Consider the following 12,125-nt stretch of genomic DNA (forward strand, 5'->3'; position numbering starts at 1 on the left):
ATTTTTGTCAGCTTATATTCTGTCAAATGTAGTTGCTCAGAACATGTCTAGAGGAATACGAGGATATCTAGGTTTTTCACTGCATGTTCTCATACTTCCCCGAATGATAGGATCATCTGAAACCATGAAAATTTTTGGCCAAACAAAGAGTAAAACCTAAAACTGCTCTATAGTGTGTAGTAATTTACCACAAGGGGTTGGCCCAAGTGGTGAAGGCCTTGGTCTTAGGATATCACTCCTTTCAAGGCTCAAAATTCAACACATCATGAGTGAAAACAATCATTTGGGACCAATAAAAGTCTACGATTTAACTAGTCTTGCGTAGGGAAATTTTTGAGGATGCGGTGCACGAGACTAGAATTTACTCTGTAGGATTGAATTTACCACAAAACCTACGACGTTTTGAACAAGGCTGAGCCGGTTTTTTATTTTTATTTTTTCTTTTGAAGTTACTAATTGATAGGCTGATAGCGCACATTATAACTGTGACAGCTTCTTTCGTGAAAGTCACCGGTAGATCAAAACGCTTCTGACAGCACAATTTTTTTATTTTATTTTTTTTGGTATGATTTCACAGACCCAAAGCAAGAAAAGATAGCAAGGTTGAAAGGAAACCAATTCACCATAAACCTTGACTGGGATCTCCCCAAGCAGCCCGTTTGATATGAGGAATCCAATGGAAGAAAATCGAGTAATGCTACAAACTATATTTTATCGCTATTTCATCCCACTTTCAAATGCAACGCTTTTATCACCATTTGATTTGTTTTATATTTTAAAAGAAAATTTTAAAGGTTGATGGACTATGCTACCTCATCATAGTGGGATAAGAGTAGGACGAGGGTGTAGTTTGTAGAATGTGTTAAGAAGATGTAAACAAAAAAATGAATAGAGAGGAATGCGAGTCCATTCACGAAATGGTAGTGTCATACAACAAAGAAATAATTTTTTTCCCTTTTTTTCTCTGATCAAAGCAAATCTACAAAACAATACAAATACTTGTTTTTTTGGGGAGCGGGGAGAGAACATCTGTAGATAGGAAAAAAAGGTGGTGGAATCATGAAAAGAACAAAATTCCAATCTGACCATAAAAAGCGAATATCACAAATTCCTTTCTAGCTAGCAAAGTGGCTGGGAGAGTTGTTGAACATACTGTGCCACATGAAGGCTCTTGAAAGCACCATCTCAAGCTCTGCGTGAGTCCATTTTTGTGTTGGAAGGTGTTGAAGGAACATCACCAATTCCTGGAAATCAAGCGTCTGGAGCTTATCTGACCACTGAAGATAAAAGTAACAGCTCTTGTCAATTATTGGAGGTATAATAAAGGTCACTATTGCAGTGGAGAATCTAATAGTAACATCATCTAGCCTCTATCCGAAGTTTAGTTGGAGAACAAGTCATAACCAAATGGTCTACAGTAAAATGTTATCAACAATATACAGAGACAGCCTTTTATATTTTTCTCCAGAGGTGAAGTGGTTACCGCAAGTGTTAAGGTCTAAATTACCTTCAACAATATGGACTCTAGTTCGAGACATTCTGTAACGCTCCAATGGAAGGCCCATACCACATGACCTATACTTCAAAAGGACTAGTCAATGATACAATTGGAGCCCCATTGGAACCTCATAAAGAGCAAGAACTTCTCATTCTCAAGCAATGTGGGATCCTATACACCACCTACCCTTATCCATATCATATAGGGTATCACAATCTACCTTCTTTAAATTCCCGATGTCCTCGTCGGGCTTGTCTATTGTAGGTGGCACAGGTCAAGTCCCACATTTCTGGTTGGGATAGTCTCTGATACCATTTATAACGCCCCAATGAAAGGCCCACACCATATTGCCTATACTTCAAAATGACTAGTCAATGATACAATTGGAGCCCCATTGGAACCTTATAAAGAGCAAGTTCTCCTTCTCAAACAATGTGGGATCTCATACACCACCTACCCATATCCATATCGTATGGGGTATCACACATTCATACTCATTTGCAAAGTTTCAGAAAATCACATCTAGCAGGAAAGAAATTGAGCAGCTCATGCTATGGCTAGTATGCCCGACATGCTGCAATCAGATATCAGCTTTAGGATAGCAGATGTGATTCTTCTGAGTCTAAGGTTCTATTGCTTGATGTTTCTCTTTCTTTAAAAAAATTGAAAAAAGACAAGGTACATGGAATAGGAATAAAAGTGCACCAACAGACTGGATCAATCATGAGCTAGACAACGGCCTAATCCAGAATATTTAGCATATGAACCAATGAAAAACAAAGCTAAACGAGGCATTACTGAAAAACCAGCCTGAGGCTGCGGAAACTTGCAATGTTTAGTCGGAGTGATAGCACAGGAACTTGCTTTATAAAACATGGAATATTCTTTCCATGGATTAGCAAATAACAAGAAAAGGTACTAATTGATTAGCACTAAGGCCAGTGGTGTTCTGAGTATAACATTCCAACATGGAATGACAGTACTGAGTCCAAATGAGGAGCCCACAAAAACACGACGGGGATAACTTCAAAAGTGGCACTTGTATGGTGCATTAGATTTAACTGCAGGATAATGCAAAACACAAGCTCTTTCATATTTTGCCTTTAATTTCCCGTTATCCACCAAACAGCAGTAAAAGACACAATGATGACAATTGAGAGCAAATACATTTCCAACCATAAATTAGAGCTCGTATCAGCAAAAAGGCAAGAATGCCCATCTCACCGTTAAAAGAAAACTGGCAAATATGTACACAAGGAACTCTGGCAGTGCATCTCCTTCTGCAAGATATGTGTCCCACAAGCGAGTCACAAGATGGAAAGGTATCTAACAAAACAAAAGCTGTCATTAGCTTTGCACAAATTATTAAAGCACAAGGTCAGGGTCAAATATCCCCTGCAAATGTTCTCAGCTGCAACTTAAGAAACCCAGACATTAGATATTTAATTCATTTGTTTAAGATTACAGTAATTAATAGTACACCTAATTCATTTGTAGTTGCCAACCTCACGTATTAGAAGACAGTTGAACCAGCGGAAAGCAAATTGAAGAAATTCCAGCCCTTGCTCCTCCACGTGTCTTGAAACAGGTTCTAGCACAAAGAGATTTTGTCAATTGGGCCCAGCATATTGTAATTAGAACTTTGGACAGATTTTTTTATAAGAATAATTTTGGACAGATATGATTATAAAAAAATGAAGAACAAGAAGGATTATACATAAATTTTTGTTATCAGTAAATAAGGAATATTCAAGAATTAGTTGTATCCTTAGTCAATGATGCCTAGGTGTTGCCCTTGTATATGTCCAATGTACTTGGGATATGCCTATGGTAATTGGAAGTTTCAAACATTTCATGCATCAACACAAAAGGGTAATAATAATAATAATAATAAAACATACGATTTGGAACTGCAATCTATGGAAGATGGTTCACCAACCACTTCGTCAAAAAGATCTAGGAACTCAAGAAAGCTCTTACAAAAGTTTCCTATCAGAAAAATCTATTTACTACAAAAGTTTAAAAAGTCCTTTGAATCCTTTCCCATGGAGGCACTTGGAGTGACTACGAAGAATATGCTCGCTTTCCTTCAAAATAAAATTCCTAGATGGCACTGTTCCTAAAAAAGCATAATTCTTTCAAAATAAGATGCGAATAGAAATCAGCAACTAAAGAGAGTTGGGTTGGTACAATGGGGGTCTTTTTTCATTTAATATAAATACTGGCCAGGCATTGCTAACTTAATTTTAAAATGTTAAAAGAGGATATTTTAAATCACAACCAATATTATATTTCTTAGGACATTATAGGTAAAATAAATATTGACAGCAGTTAACAGGTGTAGCCCAAGTACACAGGAGGTATGCAAAGAAATGCCAAGTTACAAGTTAGGGACTTGCAATGGATATAAGAAAATCTTGGAAACTGGCCCTGCTGAGAACAATTACAGAAGCCTATAAGAATTTCTATAGAACATTACAATTTAATTAGTAATTTAGTACTATGGTTTAATTAACTCAAATCTCCAATCTACCAGTTTGTTATTTTGTAATGACACCACATTAGGCCCACAACATCCTAGCAGGAGATTTGTCCCCTTACTAAAGCACAAAATTGAACTTCTTGATAAACCAGCAAAATGCATCATCTAGAATACAACTATCATTGTATTTATTCAGACAATAACCTATTTCCATTATTCTGCAGCAAATTCAGTGATATTTTGAGGTAACTCTTTACACCAGAACAACAAGGGGACAAAGAAAAGAGATGGCACCACTCCACCCAAGAATGTGTGGCATAACCCTTCGGTAATGATAGCATAAACAGGCTTAGAGAAACTTGAACTTTAAATAATACTAGCATTTTGGGGCGTGCCAACAAGTGTGCAAGGAATTTTTCTTAAATAAAATTGGGGAAAGAGGAGTGGAGTGACAGGGAAGGAGAGAATGAGAGAGAGAGAAAAGAAAAACATTGAGTAAGAGATGGGAGAGGAGTGGGAAAGTGGTTTGGGTAGTTTAAAAGGTAGATATTGCCAATGCCATCCAATATCAGTGACAACAAAGTTACACAGATTTTTTTTCTTGAGATACATGATTGCACTGTATAATAGTAATAAGAGGACTGAGGGGAGTATTTAAAAAAATGTGTAAAAATTGGAGATTGAGTGCTCCCAGAGTTTGGCTTATTGGTAATTTAAACAAGTTGCTGCAATCAAAATCAGAAAATGTGTAGTAGAGCACCAAAGGATTTGTAGGTTTCCTTTGAATGTGCTATGCACAGAAATGGGAATGTTCAGGACTTCCAACTTGACCCAAAACACAAAAACCTACTTACACAAATAGCAAAAACAAGCAAGGATTTAGGCATGACAGTGGACAGTGTACAGCAGTTTATTTCTTGCAAAGGAAGCGTTATAGAGTAAGAAACTAGAGGCTAAAAGAAAGGTGTTACCATCAATCCGCCTAACCAACTCCTTCAGTTTAAACACAAGCCTTTGAATTCCTGGTTGAGCAAATGTGTAATGGTCTTGCATCCCATCAAGCAATTTCGATAGACACCAATAGCAATCAGCCTCTATGTTAGAGATTTTTTCTGGAGATAAATTAGAGACTGACCAGTTATCCATCCCCCCTTCCAAGTATTCTGACAAGAAAACAACTAGAAAGGGTGTAGCTAGATCATTTATTCCCTGAACATATCCACTTGCAGGATGCCGAATGGCCCTGTAAAGAAATCAGAAAAACCAATTAATAAATTGACGACATGAGGAAAATACTCCAATGAGGACACTTTCACAATCATATGCTATTAGTTGACCAGTTTTCGTTTTTCATACCTCATGAAATGAACCAAATGTCACAACCATATATTTGTGCTTTGGTGAATTTATATCTTAATATATAATTATTTCGGTTTGACAATCTACACCCATGCATAAGAATCATGGTTAGAATTTTTTTTCAATAGGCACAACTCATGCACTCTATGTGATTAAGGGCATGCTTGGGTAATGAGATGACATGAAAATTCTGTGAATAGTAGTGAAATGGTTTGAGTTAAGATGTTTTATTAGGTTCCGGGAAATGAGAGAAAAAATTGAATAAAAATATTATAAAGTTAAAATATTGTTTGAATAGAATATTTTAATATTATTTTTGTTTTAAGATTTGAAAAAGTTGTATTGTTTTATGTGTTTTGTTTGGAAGTTTGGGAAAATTGTAATGATTAGGTAATTGATTAGATGAAAAAGTTGAATATTTGAAATTGAAAAGTGTTTTGTATTTGAGTGATGTTTTAGAAGGAAATTATCTAAGTGCCCAAACATAGTCTAAGCTTACCTCCATCCCTAATTGATTGGGATGGGGTTGTCATTTGGTCCCAAATACCATAGGTAATAGATGGTAAAAAAATTATGAAAGTATCAAATTATGAAAAAAAAAAAATCTTATTTACTTGATCAATAAAATCTTACTTTACCTATAAAAGAAAGTTATGAAAGTAACAACTAAAAAGTTTCTTGAATGCACAATACTCCAAACAAGTGCCAGAAGAGAGTTGACATTAGTTTTATGTCCATAAATGGAGAAAGAAAATGGAAAACATAGTTGTTTGTCTGGTGTGTGATGCATCTTTTTCTTGGGTAGAAGTTAAAGAACAGTATGATGCTAGGTTTATTTTTTATTTTTTTGAAATAAAGTATGCTAGATTGAGTTTTATTCTACTCTCTCCTTTTCTTTTTATTTTCTTTCACTTGTTGCTGTGTGCCAGAACCTTTATTCTGATTATTCAAGCCCCAGCCACAAACTTACAAACCCAATCTGCACAGACCAGTTCAGATCTGTGTTTCCCCTAAATGAGTCCCAAAATTCTTAGACTCCTAAGTCACAGTCACAAACTAAGGAGCTATAAGATCCTACGTCAAAAATTCATTAAGCCAATGCATATTTGTGTAATGAACTAGAGCAGGAGAGACAAAGTATGCAGTATGTGTTGTTGTCTGCCTTAATTCTAAATAACAGAGATTATAGGGTGGTTGTGACCATGTATAAAGGATGCGCTCCAAGGATTTCTGAACTTTTGGTTCGTGGAAGAAAGTAACATCAGGTACGGTTCGTGGACAATCAACAGCAATCTGATGAGAATAAAATCGGCAATTTGTCAAAAATTGGGCACAAGAGAACAACAAAAACCAGAACGAGAATTCAAGACATTAAAAATACCTGGCGAAGCATGTTGATCTCATCATCTGATCTGTCAGTATCTGGAATATCATAATACCGAGAAACACAGTCGAGATACTCAAGGCGCTTTCTTCTTAGAACTCCCTCCTTTCTATCTGAATTAGGTGGTGCATATCCCTGTTGTCAGTTCATTTTAAATTTCAAGCACGCAACAAATTTTAATTTAATAAGAAAACTCAGGAGAAAAGCAGATTATGTGAGCCCGAGCTTAGATATGATGGTCCCTCCAAGCACTACAAAATGAACCAATGAGCCTTTTTTGTTCCAAGAGAAATGCAAACTTTCTAACAACGGGGTAGGGAATTAATAGTAATGGTAATGAAGAGATCAGCTATAGCAAGGTGAATCGCAGACTATGAGATTCCTTGAACGCTGTTCCTCGCTAGCACTCAAAGTCTGCTAAATCAAGATAGCTAATGGAAAAATTGGATTGAACAAACAGCAAAGCAAAGGAAAATTTTAAAGTTAGCAGAGGAGATGAGTATTTTCACTTCAGATATCTGGAAGATGACATAACTTAAGCAATGCTTGATAAGACCTTGCCGAGGGCCTGTGCACCCCTGGGATTAGTCAGGACGCTGTTCCAGGACACTCGGTGCCAATAAAAAAAAAATCTTGTTGAAGAGGTCTTAGCAAGGATTATAAATTGATTTCAGCTTTAAAAACATATCTGTAAAGAAAATGGTGCTCCTAAAAAAAGGTTCTTCCATGCATATGAAGTCCTAACTGTAGAATTTTGGCTTTCTAACAGATTGTTTTAGTAGATGATTCAGGAAGAGGAAAAGAATCTCAAGTATTATGCGCCACGGGAATTAGATCCTCAAATTTACATCACCGATGTCAGGGAAATCTCGAATGCAATAATTTAAATGGATAATAACGATCTCTTTCACGATCGCATATAACGGTGATCTTGCAGCAAAATAGGATCCATCTAGCTAACTGTGAGACCCATTCATACAAGAAAGATTATAACCAGACCATTTTGTAGTGGCAGAGATTTCACTAAAATGAGTCAAGCTTTGGCGCAAACATGAGAAGGTCCAAATCCATGTGACATCTAGAATCCTGAAACAGATGCTCACTTCTAAAAATAGGTGTATTAAATGCTAGAGGTCTTATCTAAAATCATGAGAGACTAACAATTCACTACTATCAAGTGTGAGCCATTAACATCTTGTGCAACTATGTTCTCTCTCTCTCTCTCTCTCTCTCTCTCTCAATTGGCACCAGGTGTCTGAGAACAGTGTTCTGACTAATCCAAGGGGTGCACAGACTCTCGGCAAGAAGTTTCCCACAAGTGCACCTTGGGTAATTCAAGGGAAAAATCTCCCAGTCTGATGGACCCTAGAGATTGTTTGCACCAAAGAAGATTCGAACCTTAGACCTTGGAGGGAGCATACCACCAAGACTAAGGCCTTTACCACTTGAGCCAACCCCTAGGGGTTCTATGTTCTCTTTATCAGTCCAATGGAGAAGAAATATAATTTCACAGCTTTCCATTCAATCCAAGATCTCTAATTATATGCCAAGAAACATTTTATTACAAGACAACTTCAGATCACAAGCCAGAGATTTCCAGTCACATGATTTTTAAATTGGATAGCTATCAGAACTCTCAAACTTACCAAGAGAAGCCTCCATACATCTGGGCGCATATAATCTGGTACTCCACTCCAAGCTAACTCACGCAAATTTTCTACAATATGAAATTCAAAATAGAGATGTTATAGCTCATCAAGTCATATGTACATTAAAATTGTAAGACCTCATAAGAGTGACCTAGGAGAAAAGAAGGCAGAGGTACTGGCCCCTATTTGCATGAAAATTACATTTCTTCAGGTAAGTTTTCATTCAAAATACAAACTCAAACTACCAAAATGAAAACCTTTTTCTGAAAGGTAATTATAATGAATTCTAATAAAAGATTAGGAGGAAAACCATGATAAAGGAAGTACACACAAACTTCCCAAAAAATTAAAAATGTCATGTTAGAAATTAATAAACTCTGCAAAAGACAATGTGCTGCTGTTGGGACAAGTGTTTGAACACCTATACAATGTGCCCAACCATAAAAATTAAGCTAAAAAACAGGCATGTCACAATAAAATGTGTGATGTTGGGAATGCCAAACATTCGGATAATGAGGATGCCATTATCCATTGGGATAGAAGTCTACATGTCACTGTAATGCAATAGCCGATTTTTTTTGGGAAAAAAGTTTATGTTCCTGATGAATATATTGTTAGAAAAATGGTTTGTCCATAAAAAAATCATTTGATAGAAGATCACATTGTGCAAAGGGCTGAAGGGCTGTCCATTAGACCTAGGTTACATGGCAACGAAATTGTTATTATTCACAACTACTATTGTTGTAACAGTTGTCAGGAAAAAATATCATCCTGCAGCTTTTTCACATGTTCGCCTCAGCTAAAATGATTCTAGAGAAAAACAATGTTGTATAAAATTGTAAAACCAATAAGCATAAAAAATAGCCCTATAACACATTTTCAGAAGCAATCCACACAAGATCCAGTAAACACTTACTTGGAAAAGAGGAGAGATAAAAAATTCAGATATATATTAAAATATAACTAAAGCATAGAGTATAATTTCACCAAGCTTCAGCATCTTGATATCTACTGCCGGTCCCATCATACTCTACAATATACACCACAACACATCCATCACTAGACATGTGAAGGATGCAAAGACAGAGAGGAGAAACAATACCTAATACGACTGTTGTCCCTGAGAGCACCTTTGTGAACTTCATAACTCTCGCAGAATCTGTAGCTCTAGCACCCATAGCAGACTTCTGAACTTCTTTGGATGTATTTTCAATATTTGAGGTTGATGTTGTCAACTTATTGACATTTGTGTTCTTATTTGCATTGCTTGTACTCTGCACTTCTTCCTACATTATGAGTAAAAGGCCCCCTTTTAATTCTCAATCATCAAAATTTCACACATCATAGGTCTATAATAATTTTTTTATAAGTATACTCTTTCTTTTTTTATTAGTATACGCATACCATAAAATTTTTTAATAATGAAACACAATGATGAGTGAAAATGGATATCAATATTGCCTCTACTTCCTTGGTCATGCGATCACTTGAGCCAGCATCCTTGAATGAGGAGCTCCTTTCATACTCTGGAGACAGTTCTTGTAAGCTTGGATCTGACCTTCTAGTTAGCAAAATTTTACCAGGTATACTGCGGCCTTTGAGCAACCTAGATAGACCAACAATAATGATTAAACAAACTCTAAAGTCACAATGCTATTGATCGCTAAAAAAGAAGGTATTACAACAAAAACACATGGCGGAATTGATGTACAAGAATCAGTGATATGCTAAAGAAACTCTATAGAACCCATAATATAGGTAGCCTATCTCAATATTAGATAAAGATATTCTGCAAATAGATAAATACTTAGGCTTCTTCATAAATAGGCATCACTCCAAATGCTTGAAAGTGGAAACTTTTAGATAATGACATAATCAAATGATATAAACAAGGAGTTGTATTGTTAAAAGTCTAAGAAGACCTATTGCAATCAGAATCAAAAAATCAAGCAGGAAAAACCAGATCGAAGGGGTAAAAAGATGTAAGGAAGTGATTTTTAAGGAAAAGAAGACATGGCACAAAGTTATATCAAGAATTGTGATAACTTTTTCTACCCAACATTCCAAACTAAGTGAGACATTTTCATGCGGATAGCAAATCACTAGACACAGAAGCATGGACAGACAAAGAGACAGGGACAGAGGGGCTGAAGAGTCCACCTCTGTGGCCACATGTTCAAATAGATCAGAGATCCACAACACCAGTGCAAGTAACCAAATCTTGTAAAATGAACTTCCTACTACTAATTCTCAGCTCCATTCGATTGCCAAGCAAAATTAGGATATAATAAACCAAACTTCGAATCCCATGGTCTACATCTCAGTCCAGATGCTTACCCACATTTTCCCAGAATCTAAACGGAACAGAGCATAACAAACCCACCCAACCCAAATGCACAGATCGTATAAATTACACAAATTCCCTTGCTGATTTATACCAAATAAATAAAAATAACCAGGACCTATAAATTTTCTCGACCATATCATAGAGTTTGAAAGATCAGAAGCCATGATTAAGATTAGAAACAATATCCGGTGGATTTTCCAAATCTAATACCACAGACTCACTGACTAGTGAAATTTTGAAGCCCTCAAAAAATCATGACTTTGCAAGCATCTCCATGAGAGATCAGGAGCTTTTCTCCCAATTTAAGGAAAATTCAAGCAAATATAACTGAGAAATGGGAAATGAGAATTCTTGGGAATTAAGGATTCGAACCCTTGAACATTTTTTAGGGTCTGGTTGAATCTCGAGTCTAAGCTCGTTACAGTGCTCTCTTTCTTCCGCTGATTTTCTTCGCGGCTACGGTTGGTGTTGTTCATCATGGTCGTTGGCAATGGAAACACCCCGCTTTTCTCTGTGCTTGTACTAAGTTCGTTTTCCTCTCTCTCTTTGTTTTTTTTTTTTTTTTTATCGTCTTGTTACTTGCGACGCCTTTCAAAGAAATAAAAAACGGCCCACCACATGACATAATTCGGGATGTTTTTCGTTACAAAAATTCTGATTACAATCATTTTTACATATTTTTTTATTCAATTTATTAATTTAATTAATTATATTTTTTAATATAAAATACAATATTAACTAATTACATCAATAAAATATATAAAAAATACGAATTCATCTCGTTAATAATCCTAAAGGCATTTATATACTTTTTTTTTGTTGGCATTTATATACTTCATTTTGATAATTATTTCCTCCCGACATTGGGAATTAGTATTTGGTCGATATTTTTGCTTTTTTTTTTTTTTTTTTTTTTACCAATTTTTTTTTTTTTTTTTTTTTTTTTGGTGAAGCTAAGTACGTAAGAAAATACTTGAATTTTATTTTTTTGTTTATATATATAATTTTTTTAAAAAAAATTTTGCAACCTCAATCCAAGAATCTTTTAAATATTAAATAAGTTTCTATTTCTTAAGGAAGATTATCTGATATTTTGCCTAATTTCTCTAGAAAATCTTAAGAATTAACATAACTTTTGTACTTAGTCATCTCTACAAAACGAAATATAAAATACATTTTAAGATTTTTTTAAAATGATTAAGATTCAAATTTGGCAGATTTTATTGTCTTTTTTATTATTCTTAGAGATAATTTTGAGGACAGGCTTTTATTTATGATAGTTTCAAAGTGATTTTCTAAATTAATAATTGAGGACAATTGTATTTATATAGTAGTTTGAAGCAGTTTGTGTTTTTTTTTTTCCTTTTGATTTTTATAACTATTGTTAACACAGGTGAAGGTTGATA

The 12,125-nt window shown here is 35.3% G+C and overlaps 1 protein-coding gene across 2 annotated transcripts; it reads right to left on the reverse strand.

Annotated features, from left to right (window-relative positions):
* Window positions 1-889: 889 nt before the first annotated feature.
* On the reverse strand, window positions 890-11,278 carry LOC108980418 (GTPase-activating protein GYP1-like). Of its 2 annotated transcripts, none has more exons than XM_018951336.2 (10): window positions 11,092-11,278; window positions 9,834-9,978; window positions 9,475-9,658; window positions 8,370-8,440; window positions 6,721-6,858; window positions 6,541-6,632; window positions 4,952-5,223; window positions 3,004-3,089; window positions 2,723-2,824; window positions 890-1,277 (listed from the first exon to the last, which is right to left on the reverse strand). In XM_018951336.2, the coding sequence occupies exons 1-10, from the start codon at window positions 11,196-11,198 to the stop codon at window positions 1,116-1,118; spliced, it is 1,359 nt and encodes a 452-aa protein (XP_018806881.1). In that variant the 5' UTR covers window positions 11,199-11,278; the 3' UTR covers window positions 890-1,115. The 2 variants fall into 2 exon arrangements, with proteins under 2 accessions (XP_018806881.1, XP_035548602.1); XM_035692709.1 differs by having other exon boundaries at window positions 9,777-9,978.
* Between the last annotated feature and the right edge of the window lie 847 nt (window positions 11,279-12,125).

Source organism: Juglans regia, chromosome 7 (assembly GCF_001411555.2).
Source record: "Juglans regia cultivar Chandler chromosome 7, Walnut 2.0, whole genome shotgun sequence".
NCBI classification, from domain to species: Eukaryota; Viridiplantae; Streptophyta; class Magnoliopsida; order Fagales; family Juglandaceae; genus Juglans; species Juglans regia.